The sequence below is a fragment of the Lonchura striata genome, chromosome 1 (assembly GCF_050655825.1).
Source record: "Lonchura striata isolate lonStrDom1 chromosome 1, ASM5065582v1, whole genome shotgun sequence".
Taxonomy (NCBI): Eukaryota; Metazoa; Chordata; class Aves; order Passeriformes; family Estrildidae; genus Lonchura; species Lonchura striata.
In genome coordinates this window covers 115,189,086-115,215,520 of record NC_140703.1, presented here as the reverse complement: position 1 = coordinate 115,215,520, position 26,435 = coordinate 115,189,086, and the positions used below count along the sequence as shown (strand labels likewise).

Genomic DNA, 26,435 nt, shown 5'->3' with positions numbered 1-26,435 from the left:
AGCTATCCCAAGTTTGATATTAGGTGATGTCAAAGCGAGAGTGTGGCACAGCTCCAGGACATCACCCAAGGGTTGTTACACGTCTGACAAGCCACGAGGCAGAAGGGACAAGCACAGCTCCTGCAATCTGTCCTTATGAGCAGTTAATGAGAGCCAACTTTTGCTCCCAAGCACGAAGCAGTGCAGTGAGACAGGGTTTATTAGAGGCTGCTCTGAGCTGGAGATGGGCAGATGCACCCACATATGGTCTTATTTATCCCAGAAGGGTCAACGGCCTGATGGCTGCAAGTGTGAGGAGTGGATTTGATGGCTCAGCCAGCCTCTTTCTGCTCCTAAATTCCCACGTTTCCTGTGCGTGGGAGAATATGCTCACGTGTTTCATTAGCTGAGATTAGGATTTTAGCTTTTATATTTTTCATATATTTATAATCCTGCAATTCTTTAGTTTATAGCTGTAAATCCATATTGAGTGTCAGCTTCTGCTTTCCCATTTTGGTCAGACACTACAATTCCTCTCCATGCCTGGGAATCAAGGACACCTCAATGTGTCAGGTCTCAGGAGATGTAAACAAAAGTGAGTTTGCAGGGAGCAAACTTGGGGTAAATGACTTCATTACCTGAAGCTGTAACTGGAAGATTAACCCCCAATATTCAAATGGATCAAACTTATACAAGTATAGAAACCCACTTAATCCATTTTGGTGTAGCTCCTGGGGGGTCTTTGTCTGCCTGAAATGTACCTGAAGGCTCTTCAATAAATTATCTGCATTTTATTCCATAATTTTTTCTGCTCTCTGTTATTAGGTAGCCCAAAAAGGCATCAAGGACTGTCACCCTTGTGTCAAGAATGACACAAGAACAGACGAGGACGCATCATAAAATGAAGAAAAGAAGGCCTTTATGGAAAGGAAACTTTGGCTTAAATAGACTGACACGACACATTCTATTTGACTGGTTAATTAATAAAAACATCTTCCTCACACACCGTCCTGGGGAGGAACAGAAAAGCAAGGTGGAAATACACCACCAGCAGATTGTTTAGCCTAACGAGTTATCGCATTCCTACAACTCCCTAAAAATTCCCCCAAGCCACCGTGCGAAACAATCGCCGTTTCTATCTCCCCGACCATGCTGGCATCCCACCCTCTCCTGCTTCCCAGCTTGGGCGTGGGCTGAAACCCTCCCTGGGGTGCCCCAGGTGTTGTCCTCACCTGGGCGGTGCGCCTTGGGCACTGCCATGTTGGTCACGCGCCCTCCGTCCTGCGGCTTGGGCGGGGAGGCGGTGAAGCGGCAGATGCCCGACTCGGAGGGCGTGCTGGACGTCAGGCTGTCCGTGTAGTCGTTGGTCCCTGCCGTCAGCTGCTCCGAGGACGTGTCTGAGATGAAGCACTCGGTGATGGTGAACTTGGCGTGCCTCAGCTGCTCTTCCATCTTGGCGTGCTCGTAGGCCCTGGCCAGCTCTTCGTAGGTGGAGGAGGCACTTTCTGTGGAGACCATGCTGCTCCTCGCCCGGTCTGAGCACCAGGGAGCAAGGGGAGAGAGAAAACATCTGCACAGTCCTTTTTTTTTTTTTTAGGAGGAAAGCCACGAGCATGATATTTCAGAGCAATGCAGAGAGCCCTTGAAATTATCAAGGTTATTTAAATCAAATGCCTCCACAAGTGTTAGTTTAGTCAGAAACTCGACAATTACAGATAATCTAAAGTAAAGCTTTATCCCGTGAGCAGCATTAGGTGCTTTAGCATTAAATTCATGTTTCTTTTATATATATATATATATAAAATAACCTTTACTACATTAAAAATATTACTTTTTGCAACAAAAAATGATTTCTCTAAATCTGAAATGCCTTCAAAAGGTTTCAAACCCACAAACCAGATTTTGCAAAATAAGAAACAGCTCTTCTACATTATCTTTTTAATGCATCTCAGAAACATTTCACTGGGGCTACGTACAGGTGAGAAAGGAAAGTCTTTTTGGTCTTGCTTCTGTTATACATATATATATATATGATATATATATATATATATATATATATATATATATTTTTTTTTTTTTTTTTTTTTTTTTTTTTGGGAAAGTGCTAAGAGCAAAGGTCAAATAGGAAGGCAGTAGCTCTCAGATATTATCTCTCTAGACACCAGGTAAAACACAAACTCATTTCATTCGGAACAAAGGTCTTCAGAAAGCAATATTTGGCAACTACAGCCTGCAGTCACTCAGTTGCCTTTTTTCAGTGCTGCTGAAGCTAATGGGGGAATTCATATTTGACACACAGGTTATTATGACCTACAAGCTGTTCTTTTCTGCTGATGAGTTTCTGAGACTATCAATATTTCTTAAACAACACTCTTATTGAAGATGTAAATGGCTACTGATACATTAAAAAGCACTCTGGAAATGCAGGGCTCATTTCTGCAGGGATGGAATTGCTGGGCTGTTGCACCCACAGTGTTTCTACTCCAGCGGGCTGGAAGAGGAGACGATTTTGAAAAGTTCCTTGGGCAGAAGTCGTGTTCCATCACAAAATCTGTGCAATTTCAGACATTGCTTGTTGGTGATGTTCAATAAACAGGCACAGTGTAATAGCTAATTCATAAAAATGGACCTCCTGCAGCAGCCAGAGGCAAGCGTGTCATTATTGCAAATCTTTATCTTTTTTTATTGTGTGCCTGCACCCCTGCATCAGTTTTCATTGTGTACAAAGAATGATACTCCTGCCACTTTTAAACATGACCATCCATTATTTAAAATGACAAGTACTTCTGCAAGATGCTGTAACTTGCTTAAGATTTGGAGCTGACCAGAACTTAACAGGGTTTCTTTTGATTTTTTTTTTTCTTTCCACCCACAGGAAACATCATTCCATTTTTCACATTTGATTTGTACATCAGGCCTCAGTGATGTCTTCCCATATTTCTGGTCAGCTGGAAACTCCCAGGAGGCAGCAGCTGACCAGTGCCATGGAGCAGTGCGTGTGAATATCGTGGTCATGCAAAGGTCACAGCTTGGTCCATTGAAGCTCAGGACCTGCAGCTTCCCATATTCCCATGCCAAGAGGGAGAATATTCCAGAACCAATCTGCTTGAACATCTGCTTTAGATTTGATGGAAGTTTATCCAAGCCTGGGGTGAGCTTTATGAAACTTCTTGAACTTCATGAGTACAGATTGATCAGGAAATTTCTAATGGCCTCTAGTTAGAACATTAGAACTCGGTCACAGCTATGAAATGCTGCCAGGCATTTCTCCTGAGCTCAAAAGCTGCTGCTTTGTAAGCCTGGAATTGTTTTGATAAGTGCTAAATTCTGCCAAATATCAACTGCATCAACCAGCTCCTGAAATCTGAACTCCAGATTGGAGAAGTGATCAAATGTGCACATTAGCTCAATTGATTCCTGAACACATAATTTGGCTACATATGTTTATTTGAAAGTTTTAAACTTCTGAAGCACTTAAATTAAATGGGCTCTACTCTTTTCCCAGAAACCAAGTGGTATAATAGAGCTGCTTTTTGGCACAAGAAAAGCTTTCTTGATCTAAAGCTTGCTATCCCTCACATAAATCACCATGAGCTCAAAGGTAGACACAGAGTAGAAAAGTAGGCTTGTTAAAATATAGATTATAAAGTCTGTTTACATAATTGGATGTAGTAAATTTAATTTCTGCCCTTTGCCACACACATTGGAAAATATCCTTGGGTGACAACAGGTTGGAATACAACCAAATGCACCTGAAATCTGGAGTGTGTACAGAAAGGGTTTCTGAGAGGAGATTTTCTATTTATATTTAGATTTGTATATTTAATAATCTTAAAAATGCATGATAATTCTACCTGAAGTTTGTCAGCTGGCTGGAGGAATCTAGTGACTGCCATTACCCCATGGAGAAAACATGGGGGTTTAAGAGGGTGAAATATGGAACATTGAGAACTCCAGGCTGTAAATTACTAAATATGAGTGAAGTCAGATACTTGTTCTTATACAGAAAACAAACGAGTCAAACTGATTTTTAAGGTGAAAGGCCACTCACATCCACTGCTTGGTAGCTATAACACATTGTGAACACCTTTCTCCTAAAATCAGGAGAGGCAGTTGGCAATTCCTCCTGAGGAAGCCAGAGCAAGCCTGGCTTCAGTTTGGTCAGACTTCTCTTTGAGAAATATTTTACCTTTCTTCCCTTTTAATCTTTATTAGATTTACTTTATGATTGTTCTTCTAGTTAAAAATTTACTCATTTATTTGCCTTTTTTTGGTTGCTTTTTCAGCATAAGACAGTGAAAAAAGCTTTTTTCCCTCAGTTGCATTTATGATGTGAAGGCATCAAGAAGAGAGGAGGGCTGCAGGTAGACTATGTGTTCAGGGTCTCCAAACTTGCCATCTAGAGGAATAAACCCCATGCTGTTTCTCAGGGAAATCCTGGCCAGCTGCTGCAGAATTCAGTGCTATGAATGGATTTTTACTTGGACTCTAATTCTAGAGTTTCCCTTTTTTTTTTCCCCTCTTTCCCACTGAGAATGAACATATTACATGAACAGGAAAATAAAAATACTAACCTGAAGATTATTCAAATCCTAAAATCATTCCAAATACAACTCAAGGATATTCTTGCTGACTAATATTGTCCATTCCTAGTCAAATTCTCCTACTTTTGCTTTTTGGTTCAGGAAGCTACAGGAAAATTTACAACCTTGTCTTTCAAAGGAAGGATGTGTTTCAAAGGATGTGTGTGGAATGAGGAACCAGAAGCACAGTATTTGTTGTCATTATCTCTCCAAGCATTTTTGGCACCCCTCATACATAACCTACACAAAAACCATCCTGGCAAGGGAAGAACAACGACACCTGAGCTCCAAACAAGGCACACCCAGGAACAGACCAGGTGGCACAGGCTGCCCACACTGGAGGTGGAGTTCCTACCCTTGGGAATATTCAGAAGTCATCTGGGGATGTTCCTGAGCAGCCAGCCCTAGCTCACCCTGCTTTCAGCAGAGGGGCTGGACTGAGCAGTGCCCAGGTGTCCCTCTGGACCTCAACCTCTGATCCTTTGACTTGGGAGGATCCTGTCAGCAGTGGGATGGCAGGAGCTGCTGGATCCTGTCAGCAGTGGGATGGCAGGAGCTGCTGGATCCTGTCAGCAATGGGATGGCAGGAGCTGCTGGGATCCTGTCAGCAATGGGATGCCAGGAGCTGCTGGATCCTGTCAGCAATGGGAATTCCATGAGCTGCTGGATCCTGTCAGCAATGGGATGCCAGGAGCTGCTGGGATGCTCTCAGCAATGGGATGCCAGGAGCTGCTGCAGTCCCGGTGTCCCTGCGGAGAGCCCTGTCCGTACCTGTGTCCTGCGAGGGGCTGACACTGTAGCTGTCACTTTCCTTGTCCACTGATCCTGCTGGCCTGGGCGTGGGGAGCCTCCAGTCTGTGGTGAGGGTGTGGGCTGAGATGGTGGGGTGGGGTCTGTTGAGGGTCCACTGGCTGGCGTAGCGGTTGCGCGCGGTGGGTCCGGTTTTGGCACTCCTCCTCGTGGTGGGATCTGTGAGGGATGGCAGAGAGGGGTTGGGAAGGAATGGAGACCAGCCCTGTCAGAATCACAGAGTCCTAGAGTGTTCTGAGCTGGAAGGGACCCACAGGGATCATCCAGTCCAAGCCCTGGCCCTGCCCAGACCCCCCAACAATCCCACCCTGGGCATCCCTGGAGTGGTGTCCAAACACTCCTGGAGCTCTGGCAGCCTCGGGGCCGTGACCATTCATCCAACCACCTCTGGGTGAAGAACCTTTACCTAAAATCCAACCCAATCCTTCCCTGACTCAGCTCCAAACATTCCCACGTGTCCTGTCCCTGGTCAGCAGAGAGATCAGTGCCCAGCCCTTCACTTTCCCCTTCCAGAAGGAGATGGCCACTGAAATAATCTTTGTTAAAAAACTCCAAACTCAAGACATTATTTCTGGGGAAAAGAATGAACAGTGTTAATGCTGATCATTACCAAACTGCTGATGCTTTTCTAGAACTACTCTCTTTCTAATGAAACTCTATATTTTATCAAGGGTGGAACTGAAGGGCTGAGGACCCCATCATTCTTCCATTGACACATTCATTATCCATTTACTCCAAGACAAGCAGGTCTCCAGCACCAAAACCACTCTGAGAACTGAAAGGGCAAAAGGCAAGTAGATCTGGTCAGGGATTTCACACCACACCTCAAGTGAAGTGCAAGGTAAATTATCAGCATAGATGTGCCCACAGACACAGCCTGCACCAGGTACCTGATGTCAGTTTTTAAATAGATGTGCTCAGAAATGTGGGGCTGTAATTCCCTCTTCAGGACATACTGTTACCACATCACACTATGTATCAGCTACAGATTTCCTATTTTAACAAGTGGCCAAGACATAAAACATAAGCTGTAATAACATCAGAGTTTCAGGGAGAACAGGTTCATAAAGATTTGACCGCTTTGGAACAATTAGTAAATTAATGCAATTTCTCAAACTTTAAAAAATCATCTGCTACTGGTTTAAGGTCATCAATATTGTACTTTTTAAATTAACTTAGAGATAATATAGCGACCAAGATTGTAAAAGCAAACCATGTGCTAAAATTGACCTCCTTGAACTTATTAATAAAGAATTCTGCCCTAAAAGTGAATCTAACAAAGCAAGGGCAAGAGAAAAATCATTATGTGGCAAACAGAGAGTGACTACATCAGCACTGAAGGATTTCTCTTCAAAGCTTCTGAAAGGATATCACTAACAATAGAAAGGGTATTAAAAATGAAAAATTCAAATCTATTCAAAATGTTCTTTGACATTCAAATGATGAAGTTGTCAGTCTTTGAGGTAAGAGACTTTAGCAGAAGAAATTGAAAGAAAAAGCAATACCCAGATAATGACTCTGAGCACTGCTTCTGCCTAAGCACTCCCAGTGAGAATTTGTGTTCTGCTGCTTCAAAGAAACAAGGCATTTATTTACAAATAATGGTCTGATCCTTCTCCTTTTTTTTCCCTACAGCAGTGGAAAAATTAGAACCTGGTGCCACTGACAATTGATCCTCCTGGTGGTGCAGCAGAGAGCTGCCTCACATGGACAACATCCAAATCCGTGCTCAGTGTGGTACAAACCAACACCTGGGAATGTGGCACGTGGCTGTGGTGTGGCCAGGAGCGAGCCTCACCCAAGGGACAACGTAGAGAACAGAAGGAGAATGCTGGTGGGAACAGCTCCTGGCACAGTGCTGGGGCTGCCTGCTCTGGAGAAGAGAAGGTTTGGGGGAATGCTGTTGATGTACAGAAATACCTGAGGGACAAGAGGACAAGACAGGACAAGAGACAAGTTTCTGTCAGTGGTGCCCAGTGAGAAGACCAGGGGCAATGGCCACAAGGAGAAACTTGGAAGCTTCCTCCTGAACATCAGCAAACACTTTAATGTGAGGGAGACTGAGCTCTGGCACAGGCTGCCCACACTGGAGGTGGAGTTCCCACCCTTGGGGACATTCAGAAGCCATCTGGCGATGTCCCTGAGCAGCCAGCCCTTGCTGGTGCCCAGATGTCCCTCTGGACCTCAACCTCTGATGCTGTGGCTCAGGAGGGTCCTGTCAGCACTGGGAATGAGCTGGGAGAGCCTCTGCCAGCCCACAGGAGCTCAGTCCTCACCCTGAGGAGCAGGAGCTCAGCCCCAGCTGTGCTGTGCCTCTGTCAGGGGCTGTGCAGCACAGGCACAGCAATTCCAGAGGTGGCAGTGGGATGAAACACAGCTGGAGCTCTGGTTATGCCAGCTCTGCCATCAAACACAACTGGAGAGAGCTGGGATCAGCAAGGCAAAGGTTCACAGAGCAACTCTTCCCTAAATAAAGAAATAAGGACAGGAGAAGAACTTCAAATATGCTGTAAAGGAATATTTGTCACTCAGTGAGTGTGAGTGGGCTCAGACAGGAGGGTCCATAACCTCTGAGCCACCCAGCTGGGCTCTGCTCTCCTCTTCACAGCAGAAGTGGTGGCTCTAGACAAAGTCTAGACAAAATCCCATCACCCAGCCTGCAACAAAGCTGGATTAGTGTCTTAAATCCAGAAAACATTAGCTGGAAGTCTTTGACCCAGCCCTGTGCACTGCTGCAATCAGATCTGTACTGCTTAATAAAAGTGCTGGTGGGTTTTTATTTCCAAGCAGGGCTGGACACTGATCATATTCTTCCACATGAGTTAAATCCACATTTAATTTGAAGGAATTCTCTCCCTGGCTGCAGAGGAATCGAGCACAGAACTGAGCACAAAGAGGCTTTAGAAAGGAAGGTGCTATAAAGATCTGTGGTATGACACAGGTGTGAGGTTTTGGCGTGATGCCTCTTTCCTTATTAGAAAATCTAGTCCTCGAGGAATGACTTGAAAAAAGATGAAAGAGCTAAAAAAGCACTAAGGCCAGGACTAGAACACTTCTTAATTAAAAGACCGCGGTGGAAATGGATTTTTTGAATTATCTGCATTCTAGCAACTGAGCTTTCAGCATCTATGTTCACCAAACTCACAAGGGAATTCTGAAACAATCAGGAGACAGAAATAAGAGATTTCAGAAACTGCACACTGCAGTGTACTACATTTTGGTAGAATTTCTAACTCATAAATAATCATTCAAACTAGTATTTTTTTTTTTACCCATTTACATAGATATGGAACACATTCATGAGAGGAATGAGAAGAATGGATTGCATCAGTATATTAATTTATGATAGTATTTTAATCACTAGGAGAACAACTTGGCATGAATATATCTGGGAAAAGTAATTTACCATAATAACTAAAGCCAGAAATACAACTTTTCAGAAAAAGTAATAATGAGAATTGCTTTTTTTTTGCCTGATGGAGAGGTAGGAGGAAAGTTGCTTTTGAAATACAGTAAAGATTGATCACAGAGGGAAAAAAAGTGTATTACACACTAAAAGCCATTAAGGTAATTTACCCAGTAAATTCTGGAAATTAAAATCTAGCATGCATTTGGTTTAATGAAGGCCAGGTATGAATTATTTCAATTACACCTCCATTTCAGATGCACATGCAATTTTCCCCATACCGAATCACTACGTGCAATAGTTAAAGAAATGTCCTCTGCTGACCTAAATAGATTTCTCTCCACTCTCAGACAGAAGGATGGGGATGGAAATGCAGGAGCAGAGTTGTATTTTGTCACAGCTTTTTCCCCTCTAAAAAAACCCCTGTTTTTTGGTGTGCTTACTCGTTCCTGGCCGGGCATCTGAGACATCCACCAGTGGCCCTGTGGCTTGTGACACCGACTGGTAATGGACCGTGTGGGTGACAGTCAGGGACTTCTGCTTGGACGTCTCTCCAAAGTCAGCATCAGTCAGCAGAACCGTGGATCTGTCGTCTGCAAGTGGGAATTAATCAGATAATGAGCACAGAGTGCTGCCTTTGTATTTATTAGAGCTTTGCAGCGAGCCCCCAGTGTCCACAGCCACGGAGGGCAGAGCAGCTCCTGCTCTCTGCAGGGCCCAGGTGGCTTTGAAGGGAATTTAAACCTCTGGGTTTAAACTCAAACCCCATATAAAACTAAAGAATAACTGTCACTATCAGACACAAATGGAGTTTGGTGAGTTTAAAAGAGAAAAAGAGAAAATTCTGACCTCGCAATATATAGAATTCTAAAAGTGACAGTGGATTGGAGGGTGAAATTGCCATCTATTCAACCACAATGGTCAAACCAAAATCCATCTATTCTCTCCTCCCACAAAAAATGCAAAACAATCATTATTTACATGAACAGTGTGTGAGGAACTCCAGTAGAAATATGTAAACATCAGAAGGTATAGAAAACTTCTAAAAAAACTTTAAAACTTTCAAAACAACTATAAAAGAAAACTTATCACTTTTAAAAATCAGGGCAACAAATAACTTTCATTTTTCCTGGTGATTTCACCTTAGAGACGTGCAGCTGGGGCAGACTGTTAAACATGCTCACAAAGAGCTGATTTGTGTGTTGTCATTTGTGGCCCCAATTCCTTCAGTCTCATCCTTTGAACACTGCCCTCTTCCCCTCCACTTTCACAGAGCTCAGATGAGCTTTTCAACGACATATTCCATTTATTTCTCTTTATTAGCATGATTAGCAATGTCCTCAGAGAAACCACCCCTGTCTTCCCAAAAGGAGGTTGTTAGGGGGTGTTGCTAACCAACCCTCTCTCTCCTTTGCAGGGACAGAATATTGCAGAAGGGATGATCCTGACCCAGGACTGGTTTTTTCTGCAGCTTCAGATAAAGGTGTGAGGTTAAGCCTGACCTTGGGAAGGAAGAAAAAGGTGAGCACTAACCTTTCCTGCTGTGTGGTTCTGCTTCTGTTTCTTCAGAAGCAGAATTTGGATATATTCTCCAAATTTCTACACAGACCTTGATCATTGCAGGGCTATACAGCACTTGCTTCCTTTTTAAATTTTTTTCCCAGTTGTGATCTCTGTATCATATTTTTTTTTGCTCCAAGGAGGAATCTGGCCCACTTGGTCATGGATGGTTTAATAGCAATAAATCTTTCATTGCCTTTGTGCTTGCAGAACAACAATTTGGTGTGCTATCAGACTTTCTTTTGCATTCTTTACAGTCTTTTTATCCATTCAGAATTGCAAGAAAAGCCTCAAGGATTTCCTGCTATGCTGTGCTATATAGTTTTGTAATGTGTTCTAAGGAACTGGCAGCAGCAGGACTTCTGGGCATTTACTAGTCAGCAGAGGTTGATCCACTTCTTTTAAGCATTCCTGGGTTTTGTTTTGGATTTATTTTTTTTTTTAACTGGACAAGACACCATTAGGGTGAACAGTTCTGCACAATAACAGAACACACATTTTTTACCCAAAGAAGGCTATAAATAGAATAACATTAGGAATCAAATCACTCTGTCTCTGGCAAAAGATGAGCTCTTATTCAGGTTGGGAATAAAGGCTCTTGGCAGAAAGCTCTGTCCAACCCTGCCAAAATCCCTGCTTATTCTGGGTGGAAAGCTGCCTCTTAGCAAGGCCCTGATGGCATTGCTGCAGCTCAGGCTCTAGGAGTATTTTCACTGGAACCCCCCACTGCTCAGCAGCTGCCACTTAAAAGTTAAAGCTGTCTTTAGGATGAAGCCTGGCACAAAGGGCAGACTTTGGGGAGCTCAAATAATGATTTTACAAAGTCTGTAAGTCTCCTTTTCAAACCTGGAATGGGCATGAACAGGAGGTGCAGAGATGCTGCTCACATCTTGCTGACTTTCCTCTCTGGCCACACCATCCCTGGATACTGTTACATTGCCAGCTTCCTTTATACAGATTTTTATCCAAAAAATGTAAAGTTAGAAATCTGACAAGGGCAGTCAGGAGTGTCTTGCTCATACAGTCATGCCATCAGGATGCATTTCTATTCTGTGTTTCCAGATATTTTCAAATTATTGGGGAAAAAAAACCCAACACCAAACAATTTTATTTCTTGTAACACTTCAGTTCAGTAGCAGCCCCATGAGAAATCTTGTTTTCTGTAGCATCAAACAGTTTAGATTTGAATTTTGCATGGATACACAGAAGCTGAAAACTGATCAAAATGTTGAAATATCATGTGCTGTGAACAGGTGGATACAATATGCAACGTGTACGTTTTAAAAGTTAGCTGTAGCAAATCTTCAGATACTGAGAGTGCAGTTTCAGAATTTCATTTTCCCTTTAAGTAATGTCAGTGATCCAACTGCCTAGTCAGAGCCAAATGAGAAATCAGAATGAAAATCATAAAACTGCCAGTCCTCAAGTACATTTTCTTCAAGAAACTCTTTCCAACAGTTTCATTTTCCTAATGTCCTGCATTATTTTAGATCCTATACTGAGATTACTTTTAGTGGGAAATAACTCAAAGAGGAGGGAAAATAAACCCCAGTTCAGTTTTCAAATTACTTTGTAGCTCTTTTCTCTTGATGTGTGCAGCAGGGAAAAGGTGTGGACTAAAGGAATTCCACCTAAAAGGACCTGTTACATTAACCAGGGGAAAAAAAGCTCAATTTACCAATGGTCTCCATGGTGTCCCTCTCCTCTATCAGCAGCTGTGCTCTGGGAATGTCTATGTGCATCCTCAGTGTTTGCTGCTGCTTATTAAGTGTGTCTGATGTCCTGGTGTTCTTGCTGAAAACAAAAGAGAAGTGAAGACGTTAACATTCAGCCCAAATGAAAAGATATTTGCAAACTTCCTAATTTTCAATCTGTCCAGCTCAAAAAAACCCCAATGTGACCATAATCAGCAAAAAGCACTCATATATTTGATTTTGCCCTCTTCAGAACAAGTGCCTGGTATTAATTTATTGCACATGGCAAGGCATGAGATGAATGCACAGTGTGGAGGGATGTGGTCTGTCCTCCATCAGCAGGAACCTGAGAATTTCACAGTTTTCTTCAAGTGTTGTCATAATGAAATGAATAAAAACACTTTGGGAGATAGACCTTTTCTTTCACCCCTCGTGAATCTGAGTAAAGCAACACACAGCTGATCAAACAGGTTGGTAGGAAAATGATGTCTTGAGTAATTTCTAATTGTTTTTTTATCTTTTCATTATTTTTAATTAGCTAAGTTTCAAATATCACTTTGACTGATAAATGAAAAAGCAAATTAATAACTAGGTATAATATTCATAGATTGCATAAAATAAATAAAGGCTTTAGTCTCATTGATGTTCCAAGACAAAAATTGCAAATCTTGTTTACATCTGTGGATTATGTCTAATTGATTGATGCAATAATCTAAAAAAGAACATAAACCAATTATTTTATCATCATGCAAATTGAAACTATTTCATTTTGAAGTTTGTGTACCAGAAAATCACTTCTTAAATGAGCTGTCTACCAAAAGCAAATGAAAATGGATGGTAAAAACAAGTGCCACAGTCATTTCTAGCACAGAACTTGCACGAAGAAACCTTCAGATTGCACTAAACAGGAACATTTTGCCCTTTTAGATGTAATTACTCTCTGGATGAAATGAAATATTTGCAAATACTTCACGCAGGGAGGCTGTGGAGAGTTGAGACAAATCAGTCAGCAGTGATCCAGGTGCTCAGGCTTCAAAGAGCTGTAAGATCCAAGTGGAGGCTCATTTTCTAGTGTAGAATAGATGCAGATCACTCAATTTAATTCTGCTTTGGCAGTGAGTTATTGTGGTTAATGGAATCAGCAGAGAACTCTTAAAGGGATCAGCTCAGCTCTTCTGTGAGCACAGGAGATTAATCCATGTGTGGTGAGCCCACATCTCTGAGAAATTTGTGTTAACTTCCTGCTGTGTCTCCACAACAGTAACCTCAGGTTTGGAGGTTCTCCTGGAGTCCTTTTTTGGAGGAATTTTCTCGCCCTGTGGTCAGTGGTTCTGCTCCAAATCCAAGAGTGAGATCCACAAGGAACCTGGGGGCACCTCTCTGATTTTCACCTCCTGGCTTTCCCTGCTGTTGTGGTCCCCAGCATTAGCACCATCTATACATCCCACATTTAATGTCTCTCTCTTCTCCTGGGTGATTAGATGGTGCTGTTCCCATAACATACACATGGACAGTTGATATGCAGTCAAACAGGCCACAACTGGTGCCTCATCCAATTATCATGGAAGCAAAGTATCAGGAGAGCCTCCCAGGGCTTTCCAGACTTTTCTCCGTATATAACCAGGGGAGAATGGTCATCACAGGGTCTTACTAAACACATAAATTTTCAAAGATTTGTAGTATTGCCAAATGCAGATAAATTGCCCACTGGTGTTCTCTAAGTCTCTGCACAGAGTGGATGCCAATCAGGTTGCTGAAATGTTAAGAGAATCAGACAGTAATATTTTATCTGCATGCCAAATATGCTTGGATAGAGGCACTTGGAAAGTTGGACTGCTCTAGACTTGCCCAAAGTTGTAGAGCAAATGCAGAACATCTGTTCCAGTGCCTCACTGCCCTCTGAATACAGAATTTTTTCCTAATATTCAATCTAAACCTGCCCTCTTTCAATGTAAAGAAGAAAACTGGTGATTTTTATGCCAAATTTCAATAATCCAATAGTTGCAGGATGCACAGAGTCAGATGCATCTGAGTCTGTGCAGTGCATGACTGAGTCTGGGAGATGCATCACTGCACCCCTCTGCACCCACTGGGGATGCAGAGACAAAGGGGTGGGATCAGATTCCTGCTCAGGGAATGCAGATCCCAGAATCCCAGAGCTGGAGCTCTTCAGCAGGATGAATGCTCTGTATTTCCATTATTAGAAAGTACTCAACCAACACAGGAAGCATTGTTTGCATCACGGATTTTCAGTTTTACTGCTCACCTGACATGAGAAAATTCCCAATCCCAACCTTGGCTTGCTCTAGGGCTAGCTCCATGCAAAATATGTGGGAGGTTTTTCAAGCCAGAACTGGAACCCAGGCCTCTCCACATTCAGGAATATTCCCTGCTATTCTGGAGAGTTATTCCTTGGTTTGTGGGCTGTGCCTCCTCCTCCTTGCTGAGCTAATTAATTCCCCTGCATGCAGCAGTGACATGGGGTGTCCAAACACAGCACAGGCAGCTGGCAGAAGCAAGGGGGTTGTTGCTGATTAGGATGCTCTCTTATTCTGGCTCAGGGAACTTTGAATTCTTTTTTTTGCAGACCACAACAGATCAGCGTTCAAGATATAGAATCCTAGAGTGCCAAAAGCAATGAAGAGCCTCTAGGGCTTGGAAATAGGGCAAAGAAGGTTTCAGCTTTGAAGCTTGATTAGAAGTATTTCCTAAACTAAATTCAGGTAAACATATTTTAATGGTCTGGTGGATGAGAAGTCCAATGATTAATTCTTTAAAGGGATAAAATGTATCTATCTTTATTTTTTAATATTTACAGACATAAAATTCCCAAACATAAACATGTGCTTTTCTTGTCAGACCTTGTAATTCTGTGTATAACAGAATTAATTCCCTTTGGTTCAAAGAATCTCTAAGCTCCAAATCATTAGGCACTGGGAGATTGTCAGGAGGCTGGGTCACAGAATCACAGAATCATGTCTTAGGCTGGAAAAGACCTTAAAAATCATCTCACTCCAATCCCATGCAGGGACACCTACCACTATCCCAGGTTTCTCCAAGCCCTGTCCAGCCTGGACTTGGACACTTCCAGGCATGAAGAATCCACAGCTTCTCTGCACAACATGTTCCAGTGCCTGATTGCCCTCTGAGTAAAGAATTTCTGCCTAATATTTAATTAAACCTGTCCCCTTTCAGTTTAAAACCCCTGCTCCTTTTCCTGTCACTGTCTGCCCATATTAAAAATCCCTCTCCTTTTCCAAAGATCCTTCCAGGAAATGAAAATGCCTCAGTGAGATCTCCCCAGAGATTTCTGCATTTTGAAGAATTCCTCAGTATTCTCAGTACTTTGCTGTATTCTTTTACTCTACTAAAGCCCCTGCTTTTGTCACTATTTAAAACAGGTATTTGGGCAGCTGGTGCTTTGGTCTGAGTGCAGCTTTTGTGTTGAGTCTGTGGATTAGAAGGCCTTTTCCAGAGCAAGTACATTGTATAGGGCATTTTGAAAGAGTCCACAGTTTGTTGTAAAAACATATGGGAAAAGAAATCAGAATATTTGGGGATGAAAGATTCTTCACCTTGTGTCCAAAATTTGAAAATTCAGTGAATTGCTAAACTGATTCACAGTGAACTGTTACAAAGAGCGTGGCTGGACTGATGCTTTCACCCAAAAGAAATATTAAAAAGCTGTGCTTATACAACAGCAGGGATTTTTATTTGTGTGTGAAAGGTATCAACAATGAGTTGTGCAGCTCCCATTAAACTGCTGACTTATCCTGCTCCACAGACATTTGACTTACACAGCCAAAGCCAGTGATTCTCAAAGCAAAGACTAAAGCTCCATTTTTAATCCGATTTACACTCACTCAAAAATCTCCTCAATGGGAAAGATACACAGAGCTCTCTCCAGGCTTCACCCTTCCTTCCAAGCAGGGAATCATCTCCTCTGCCCTTGCCCCAAATACCCCCTTTCTTGATATTTTTATCATAGGAGATTTTGGTGAAATCATAAACACATATAAAAATATGGGGCTTTATATAATATTATATATGTATTTATTTATTTGTTTATTTGATTGATTGATTGATTTATATATTATATATATATATATAATGATCAGGGCCTTTATCATATGAGACTGTTGTTTTGGAAAGGGTTTATTATCCTTTCATTATTCACATGATACATCTTCAGGAACATCTGTTGTTTGTGGGTAGCTCAGGTTTTGGTTGAATGTATTTCACAGATTTGTCACAAATGAGAATTCCCAGTTCTGGCATGTCTGTAAGTGTAAGCCTATGTCCTCTATTTCCTCTGAAGTTCTGATTTAACAGTCATTTGCCTTTGTTCAAACTTTTAGAAAAGAAATATAAAATATGTTTATGTGCTAAAACCAAGGTTATTTGTTAATAAATGAGATGAGAGGAACTGGTTTGATGACCATGTTTAAGTGCTGGTGAAAGGAAAAGCCAAATGAAATGGTGGAAAAACAGGTCTGACCTAAGGACTAAGAGAGGATCTGGCTGCTCCCTGAGTACAGGGAAGACAAAAATTCCTTAATTTGGTAACAATCAGCAAAGGAAAAGTGGGTAAAACTTGGGCACTTCTGAGGGAAGTTTGGTGAAGTTTTCTAAGTGTCAGAGGAGTGAGACTCTGAAATGGCCTTGTAGAAGTGTTGGCAAGGCTTGAGAAGGCAGCCAGGGCTGGGGCAGAGCATTACCAGCTCTGCAGAGGGCTCTGAGTGGTTGTCACTGGGAATGAGAGTCTCCATGCAGGGCCTTCAGCTGGTCCCTGCTGGGTTTCTTCATGAAGATGCCTCAGGTTTGAGCTTTTCTATTTTTCAGATTCTGTGATTCTTTAGTGTGTGGGTCTGGGCTTCACATGATGGGATGCTGAGCTCTGTGCACAGAGCAGAGACAAAACAATTCCTGCTCCAGCTGGGCACCAAGGACAAATGATCCAAACCTCAGCCCAGGAGCACAAACAGCGTGGGCTGGAGAGAGAAAAACAAGCAGGGTGGGACTGATGGGCTGGAGCTGGAATGGGACAATGAACTCCAAGGTGCCAATGGAGCAGAACTGATCCCAGGGAGAGCCCCGGGAGCGCTCGTGCATTTTGGGACCATTTTGGGTCATTTGGGTGCAGCCCTGGCTGGGCTCTGGTGCTGCCCAAGGTGGATCCATGGAGGAGATGCTTTCATAAATCCCTGCTTTATTCTGTAGCTCTGCCCAGCTCTGCTCCAGCTCAGCCTTCACAAGGCATCAAGGGAACAGACTTGCTGCGTGTGCTGATCTGCTCTGTCTTCTGTGGCACCAGGAAGCACCAGGGCAAATGTTCCTGAAGCTGCTGAGCCCCACACTTTGCTGCCACGGGCAGCCGGGGAGGAAATGAGCAGGACTGCATGACCAGTCCTGTTAACATCACTGGGCTTATTCAGATAAGATGGCACAGAGCTGCATTTACACCAAACCCATCTGTCACCACATCCTTGCTGAGTTTATTCTTATAATACAAGCCAAGTTTATCACGGGTGAGGAAGTTTGGAGTGTGGTTCATGTGGTGAAATATCTATGACATTCTCAAATTTGTTGCTGGAATATAAAAAATATTTTCTAGCAACCGAAAATTCATTTGAACTCAAAAATAATCCCTTAGTGATCCCAGTTTCAAATATATGCAGCGGTTCTGAAGTTCAATATTTTCCCTAGACAAAACAATAAACATTGAAGTTATGAAATTTCCATCTTTGAAAGAATTGTGGTGCCAGAATAGTCATTATGATGCAATTCAACAACTGAATTAGATTTCTGAATGCTGAGCTGATGGAACAGAAGTGAAAAATAATAAATGGATTTACCTGCTCTTTTATACCTTTGGGTATAAGCAGCTAACAACAGCGAATTACATAAACAGAGCTGCAAAGTTTAGAGATATTCACAGCCAGAAATTTATTGCCTTTAATCAGATGATCTCTGAAGGGCAATTATTTTGATATATATTATGGAAAATGTTTTTCGGAGTAGGTAAAATGTCCAAATGGACCTACATAGCTTCTATGATTTACTCTAACACGAATTACCTGTTTCTTTATCATTGTAGCCCCTCACACTGTCCACAAAGTGACTTCTTTCTCTCATGTCTAACCACCAGTCCATCACTTCTTAACAAACAGACAAATGGTGTGTTTTGGAAAAGAGTTTAGGAATAAAAAGTTTACTTCTCCATTTGTCCCTACAACAATTCTTAAATATGATGCTGTAGTTGACAGACATTTTTCAATTAAAAAAAATACAATAAAATTCCATTTGTTCTTACCTCATAAGCATTTCAGCCAAACTCTTTGCATCTAGAAGAAAATAGAAGAAATGTCACCACAAATTAAAATCTATTTGAGAGATGCATAATTAACAAGTGATTTGAATCAGTCATGTGTAACACCACTGTTGTTTCTAGATCAATGGTAAAAATAAAAGAGTGTCTCAAAGTCCCTACTTTTGCTAAAATTGCATTTCTGCTCCAAACAGTTCTGGTTAGTTCCTGAGTAGCACTAAAAATGATAAGAGAGGTTACCATTGGCTTAACTATAAAATAGCTACATAAACAAATTAGAAATAGGAACAATTTAACAAATAACGAGGATCTCAGTTCTTTTGTGCTATGGGGAGCAAATGAACAAGTGAAGGAAGAAGAAAAGGCAAAAAAATAGGAATTTTGATACCCATCTCTGGGCAAGAGCCAAAGCCAGGCTGGATGAGCAGTCCCCAACCTGTCATTTCCAAACCAAATGTAATTGCACGAGACGCGAGCAAGGGAGGTCTCCAAGGAGTCAATTTAGACTCACAGAATCCCTGAGGTTGGAAAAGACCTCCAAGAGTCCAGGCTGTCCCTGATTCCCACCCTGTTCCCAGCCCAGAGTGCCACATCCAGCCCTTCCTTGGACACCTGCAGGGATGGACACTCCAAACCTCCCTGGGCAGCCCCTTAAGGCCTGAGCACCCTTTCCATGAAGAAATTCCTCCTGATGTTCAGCCTGGGCCTGCCCTGGCACAAACTTGTTTGGTTGCACTCAAATATGAATATTTTCCTGCTAGCAATAATTCAAAACTACTGCTGAGTCTTCAGAGTGAGGTCTACACATGAAACAGAGGATGGTTTATTCCCACATGGATCAGCCCTGCAAAATAAGACACTGCTGAAGGAAAAATATTCCTCCTGTTCTTGTCATTGCTGCTATTATTAGCAGAAAATCCTTTGGGGCTGTAATTATTTCAGTACTTATCAGTTCAAAAGGCACAGCTGAAGTTTGGTTTTTCAGGTAGGCTTCTGTAAAACTTTATTAACATAGCACACTAATTTCTGTGGTATCATCCAGCAAAAACAGGCATCTCTGCTTTGTTCTCCAGCAGCCTGCTGCTAAACAAACTCACTTAAAATGCTGATTCCCAAGTCCTTAAGTTTATCACACAGCAACAAAGCAGCCTTTTGTGCAACCAAGTGAAGCAAATCTGAGAAGAAAGCAATTCCAAGTTCTGAGCCTTCAAACAACTCTTTTATGGAAGTTTACATTTCTTCTTTTATCTGCTTCTTGTAAATCTACCAGCACCTGCCAGGACACTTACTGAATTTGTCTTTGTTTTCTCCATACAACCTTTTTTATTCCTCAATCACCTCTTGGGTCTCCAATACCTACAACAATTTCCCTACTTGTGATCCTATTAAATATCCTGCTTTTAAAATTCCAAGCATGAAGGGAGAAACAAGCCACAATCTTAACACATTTCTATAGCTTGTGTTGTACTAATTTATAAAAAGAATGGATAGAGGGCTCTTTTTATTCATTAAAAAATCTCATCAAAACCCCTTTTATCCATTTTTCTGAATTGTATTTATCTGACATAGTGCCAGCTTGCTTTTCTTAAGCTTTATTCCTCACCTACCACTAGAGAAGCTGGAATTCTGTGCTCCCTCTAGGTCTGTTTGCTCCACTCCTTCATTTTTGACCTTCCTTCCTCCCTTTCCAGCACCAGGCATGGAAGATTCCTGGTGGAGGGAAGGATGTTTCATCTGAAGTGTCTCATCTAAACCAAACATTCATTTTGGGCACTAAGAATTCCTATTTTTCACCTGGAATGAGACTGTCTTTGCCATTAACACCTGGAAGTGGCAGTGCCTAGTTGATAACACTATCTTTGCCATCAGTCATAAACCAAAAGACCAACACTGCTGTTCCTAAAAGAGTTTTGTTACTGACTTCCAAAAACCCAGGAAGGGACAAATTTCTTCAGAAGAATACAAAAAAGCCAAACAAACCCAACACAAGACTAATAATGACACTGGTTGCAAGTAATGTTTTTTTTTTTTAGCAAATTTTATGATGTTTCTTGTTCTTCTAGCAGCACCAGGATCATGAAGACTCTGTGCACACATTCTCTCTCTGGCACACATAATCAGGGTGGTTTAATATGCAAATATTGTTATCATTCAGCCAGCAGCTTTTTGAAGCAATTGCTGCCTCCTTAAGTGAAGTCTGTGAGTATTTGTGCAAGGAATTCACAACTCAAGAAAAGGAGAAAGGACTAAGTTGAAAATCATTACAATGTACTTCAGTTTGCTTTTCATAATTTTTTTATCAGGTTTGAATGGCAAACAATCTTCCTCACATATTCTCAGGTGCTGTCCAGCACACAGATGATTTCCATGCTGCATCTGGAAAAAAATTCACACCAATTCATGTACGTGGCACATAAAGGCTCCTTAACACATCTTGATCCTTGTTTAAAGAGATGCACAGGAGGCTGTGCACCTGCAGTAAAAAAATAACATGAGGCATCAACAAGATCATGTAATGTGTCAAAAGCTGAATGAGGAAGCACTGAAAGGAAAAAACTCCATCAGCTGATTTTAAATTTGTTAATTATCCAAGCAGATTGTTCATATGGTGAGCAGAGCTGCTGGAGTTAATGATGGGCACTCAGGTTGGCGTGGGATGGGACAAAAACAAAGCTGGCAGGAATATAAAGGGTTCCTCTCTATCCATCACACCAAAATCTAGAAGCCTAAAATTAACTGAATATCACAGAATTATGGAATGGAAGGCACCTTAAAGCCCATCCAGTACCACCCCTGCCATGGCAGGGACACCTCCCACTGTTCCAGGCTGCTCCAGCCCCAGTGTCCAACCTGGCCTTGGGCACTGCCAGGGATCCAGGGGCAGCCACAGGGAACTCATGCCAGGACTTCATAAAGTAAATTATTTTTTAATGATATTCAATCTAACCCTAATGTCTGTCAGTGTGAAGCCATTCCCTGTGTGCTGTCCCTCCATCCCTGGAAATTGTCTCTCTCCAGCTTTCCTGGGGCTCCTCCAGGCCCTGCCAGGCCACCCTGAGCTCAGCCCAAAGCTTCTCCTGTGCAGGTGAACAATCCCAGCTGTGCCAGCCTTTCCTGCCAGCAGAGCTGCTCCATCCCTCTGCTCATCCTGGAGCCTCCTCTGGGCTCTCTGCAGCAGCTCCAGCTCCTGCTGGGCTGGGACCCTTCTACGACAACATCATGAGACCAAAACATCAGCTCCAGGAGAAATGCCATTGTCACACACCAATGACCTGAGATTTTAATGTGCTTTTCCTGCAGTACCCTTTTGATCAGCTGATTGATAATACTTTCAAAAATAAGCCAGCATCCCTGGCTGTGTCCTATCACCTCCCAGTTTTGAGGTGGTGAAAGCAGGGCTTGGGAAGGGGGCACTGATGACAGAGGGAAGGGGATGATCTCTGCTCCAGCCGAGCATCACTTCAGTGAAAAAGCCACAGCCATCCCTTTTCTTTGCTGGCACAGCCACCTTTAAAATTCTTAACACACTTAGGTTTGCCCCATGGGAAATTAGGGACAGTGATAGAGTTTTAAATTGCATCCTGCCACTCCTGAACTACAACACCATGCAGATCCTTTCTGCTTGTGTTAAGGAATTGGATTCAAAAACAAAGGGAAAATCCTTTCAGGAGTACCAGAGCTGGTTTAATAGACAGAAGGAGCATTAAACCATCAGGCTTCCCTTTGAGAGTATCTGCTGAACTCCTGAACTCCAGCAGCCAAGTGACCTTTTTGTGTGATCTGGCTGATGGAACAACTAAACTGGGCAAAAATCAGAACTTTGCTGAGAAATCTGTTTTTTCTATAAAGAAGGAAGAAAAATGTTTAACTGTTTCTACATCCAGACAAGTGGTAAAAGGATCAAGAATGGAAGGGCTGCTGTTCTTCAACAGAAATGGGAACTCAAACCCTTGGTCTATAAGCAGGGATACAAATGTTTGCATGCAGAGCACACTGCAAATAAATCTGCAATTCCCCCTCCTTTTTGTCAAACAGGTTCATAAAACCACATCTGCAGCCACAAAAGCAAGAATTACATCTGTAACTTGCACAAATTATTGCAGAAGGTCCCACTGTGGAGACGATTTTTTTCTGATGTAGGCTAGAGGAAATCCTGATTTAGGAAAAAAGAATATTGTGCCCTCAAAGAAACCCCACCAGGTCATACAAATCAGGTGATAATATTTCCTTTTCAAATATTGTATGAAGGTTAATCACAACAATTACTAGAGTAAACCATTTAGGTTTTAGTTAGGACATCAGAAAAACTTGCACAAATTTGTTTTAGAAAACTTAGTAGGGTATTTTCTGGAACAACAATACTCATTGTAAGGAAAGCTTTCAGAACATGAAGTAACTTCAAGAAGAGCAGAAAATGTCAAACATGGGATCAGTCTTCAAAAAGAATGAGCAAAAAAAATTCTGAATTACTGAAGTCCTATCAGTCTGGTCTTGGCAATGCACAAAATAATAAAAAAAAACTGAGTGAAGTTTGATGAAATGAATTAAAAGGAGAATTGAGGCCAATCAATACAGACTTGTGGTCAAGCAGCCATATCAAACAAAGTGGATTTTTTAAAATGAGATTAAAAATTGCTGAGAATTAATGACATTGAAAAAAACTCTCACTGGGATGTAATTAAATAACAGTAAATGATCATATTTATGTTTTCCTAAAACAAAGTTTCAGTAACTCAAAGTACTTTAACAGGAAGTAGCATGATGCGAAAATGAACACAACAGCTATAAAATGGATTTCAACATATTCAGACCCCAATTTGAAGCAGAGAATCATTATTCAGTATTTTTTACCCAGGGCATTTATCAGTGGTCTGGAGTAAATATAATAATATCTGATAAGAGTTTGAAAATGAAACAAGAATTTGGTATATAAAATATAAGGAAAATGCCAGATCACTAAGAAAATAATCTGGATCATAAGGTCATACATCAAGAACACAAACCAGGGCTGTACAACAGGGAATATTTTCCTGTTGCAGAACAATCAGAGAACTGGCAAATGATCTCAATGGATATAATGTTAAGGATGTAAATTATGGGAAAACTATAGAGGAAAATTAAAATACATAAATTGGTTTCATTTACCAATGAAATCATTAAGAAATGACTTTTTTATCACTATATGGAAAGGATATCCTTGGAGGGTGAAAATGATACAGAAAAGAACTTTTGTACTGTAGGGAAGTAAGACAGGACCAGATGGGATGTTGAGCTGTAGTGGGACAAATTCAGCTAAGTAAGTCACAATTTTTACAGAAAAGGTAATTAAATACTGATTTCTTTTATCAAAAGTACAGATGAAATCTTTTCCACTGCCTGTGTTTAAGTGAAGCATCGATATTTTTCTAAATTTCTCACTGCTGAGAGGAAATAGTTCCAAGAAATTTTATTTTATGCAAAAGCCACCCTGGTCAGTGATCATCAGCCTTCCTCAAGGGACTAAAACTCAAGATTCTATGAATACTTGTAAATTAACCATGAAAAAATAACGTGCAGAAACATCATTTTCTAGAACCAAAGGGCTTGAGATGTCCTGCTCATTACTGGGTGGAATTCCATAGTATTTCTAAGAAGATAAAATAATACTTTATTTTTCTTGACCATAATTTTTTTAATTTAAAAAATCCCCAAAACTGGCAAGGTAAATGTCTTATAAGGTTTTGAAGAAAAAGTGTTTATACAAGCTAAACCATCCAGATGTCCTGATTTCAAGGGCTGTGATTGAACCATAAGGTTGGTTGTCCTTCTTTATATATGAATTTGCCCATGCCTTCTGTCTTTTTTTTTTTTTTTTTAACTCCAAAATATTGTTACAAAGGACAAAATTAGAAGAAAAAAAGAAATAGAAGTAGGAAGGTCAGAAGGAAAATATAGGGCTGGCCCTTGTTTTAATAAGTACTTATTTTTTTGCAGATGAAAAATTGTTTTACTATTGATTCAGGTTTGGATTTGAATGTGTTTTTTTTTCCCAAATACCTTCAGGGAATATCTTCCCAAAATATCTTTTGCCAGTGCAAAAGATAAAGGCAGCAGTGTCAGACTGCAAGGGTCAAAAACTTGGCTGTGGCTCAGCCAGGGCTTTTTGCTAGAAAAATGATAAAGCTGAATGAATTCACAGATCTAAATCTTATTCACATAACAAACAACTGAATTTGAATAAGGATTAGAGGAAAATACAGATCAGTGACAATGAAAAGTCAGTGAACAATGAAGTGCTATGTAAGTTCTATTATAAAAAATAATGGGGAAAATGTGATAACAAATCTGAGAATATCTGGTTGTATGTCCTATCCCACTAAAATCTGGCTACTTTAATTTTATAACTTAGAAATAATGGTTAGCATCTGCTGGAAAACTGAGATTCCCTCATCTTCAGAACATCTGATTTCAGCCTCCAAAAAACAAAAAACCAAAAAAATCTACTTTAAGGTTGTCAAGGGACGCAAACAAACGACAAAAGAAGGAAATCAAATCAATGAGAAATATCTTCCTTTCCCCCATGCAAAATAATAACAATGTATGTATTAATCATATTTTTTAGAAACTTATGAACAAATGAAAAATAAGGAATTTCTATAAGAAACACACACACTTCATTCTGTATTGCAGGAAAATGATCCCAGCTGGGGATTGCACACTTTGGTCACGTGCAGCCCCACTCTTATTTCACGTTCAGGCAGAGAGAAGTTCCACAGACACCCCCTTACCTCTCAGCCTCTTCAGCCTCTGCTCCCTCCTCCTCCTCCTCACGATCAGCAGCATCACAAAGAGCAGCAAGACCCCAACCAAGATACAGGAGATGGTCACCAGCATCTTCAGCCCTTCGTTGGTTCCCAGCCCTTCCTCACTTTGCACAACCGACTTGATGAGAGGTGGGATTGTACCTGGAAACAGATTCATGGCATTAGAGGCTTCTTAACGAGGACAAAAGATTGAGTTCTCAGGGAATAAGGCAAGTTGTTGCTTCAGCTGCAGGCAGAACCCTCAGCAGGATTTTTCTGTTTGGGGTGGAGGCTACATTTGTGTGTCTAATGGCCACAAACACTTAACCAGGCTCATGGTCATGAGGGAATGACTGCAGAGATAGAGATTATCAGGATTCCAGAAGAACTGCATTCATTGATTAAGGAAAACCATGCCTGATATGCAGTCAAATACTATGATAAATTTTGAGTCCTGTTAAATTATTGAAAAGCTGTAAGAGAGCTCAGAATTCCTCCCTATGTCTATTATTCCTTATTATGGGGAAACAGCACTGCTGTGACATTTCTGCTGGGCTTTGCTGTGCGAGGAACTCATTTGACAAAGCTCATTTTCTGCCACATACATCAGATTAATCCTTTGCACAGAAACATTCTGCTATCAGTTCTGAGGGTGCAGCAGTGATAGTGATCTGGAATTCAGACAGCCAACCTGATACTAATCTGCTAAAGACTGTCTGACATTATACTCATCAGTAAAACAGGAGAGTAATGCTGGATAGAAACAATCAAATTTTGAGAGGGAAACGAGGGAAATGAATCTACCAGCTACTGGCAGGCAGCTCACTTTTTCATTCTGGGACATATTTGCATTTTGAATATACCTGGCTTCCTGGTGATATATAATACTTGAACTTTTCAATTCTTTTCTTCTTTACCTCTAAGGGACGTGAGAAGAATGCAGCACCTTCTGTGGAAGGCTGTTTAGTCATGGAAGACTTCTCACTCATTTCCTGATTACTATTAAACTGCTGAATGCAACCACAAATGAGGCTATAAAATGCAGATTTGCTTGAAATGCATAGAAACACATAAGTATTGTGAACTGTGATGACTTTGGATGGAAGCTATTAAATTTTAACCAGCTACTGAAACATAAAAGTGGCTACTTACTTGCTAAAAGGAAAGGAGGGTAAGAGAGAAAAACAGGCACATCCTTTTTTACATTTTAATTGCTACATTAAGTGATATAGTATATCTCATTATGTGTGACACAGTATCAGAATAAGAACTGAGATCTGATGCAATACACTG

The 26,435-nt window shown here is 41.3% G+C and overlaps 1 protein-coding gene across 1 annotated transcript in view; it reads right to left on the bottom strand.

The window, feature by feature from the left end:
- The window catches only part of DSCAM (DS cell adhesion molecule), a 446,056-nt gene that overhangs the window by 18,541 nt on the left and 401,080 nt on the right, over positions 1–26,435 (bottom strand). Inside the window, exons 27-32 of the mRNA XM_021527473.4 lie at positions 25,128–25,304; positions 18,346–18,376; positions 12,017–12,132; positions 9,222–9,371; positions 5,334–5,531; positions 1,212–1,514 (exon numbers count right to left, since the gene is read on the bottom strand). Coding sequence (XP_021383148.3) covers positions 1,212–1,514; positions 5,334–5,531; positions 9,222–9,371; positions 12,017–12,132; positions 18,346–18,376; positions 25,128–25,304 — 975 coding nt within the window. The remainder of the gene's footprint in view (positions 1–1,211; positions 1,515–5,333; positions 5,532–9,221; positions 9,372–12,016; positions 12,133–18,345; positions 18,377–25,127; positions 25,305–26,435) is intronic.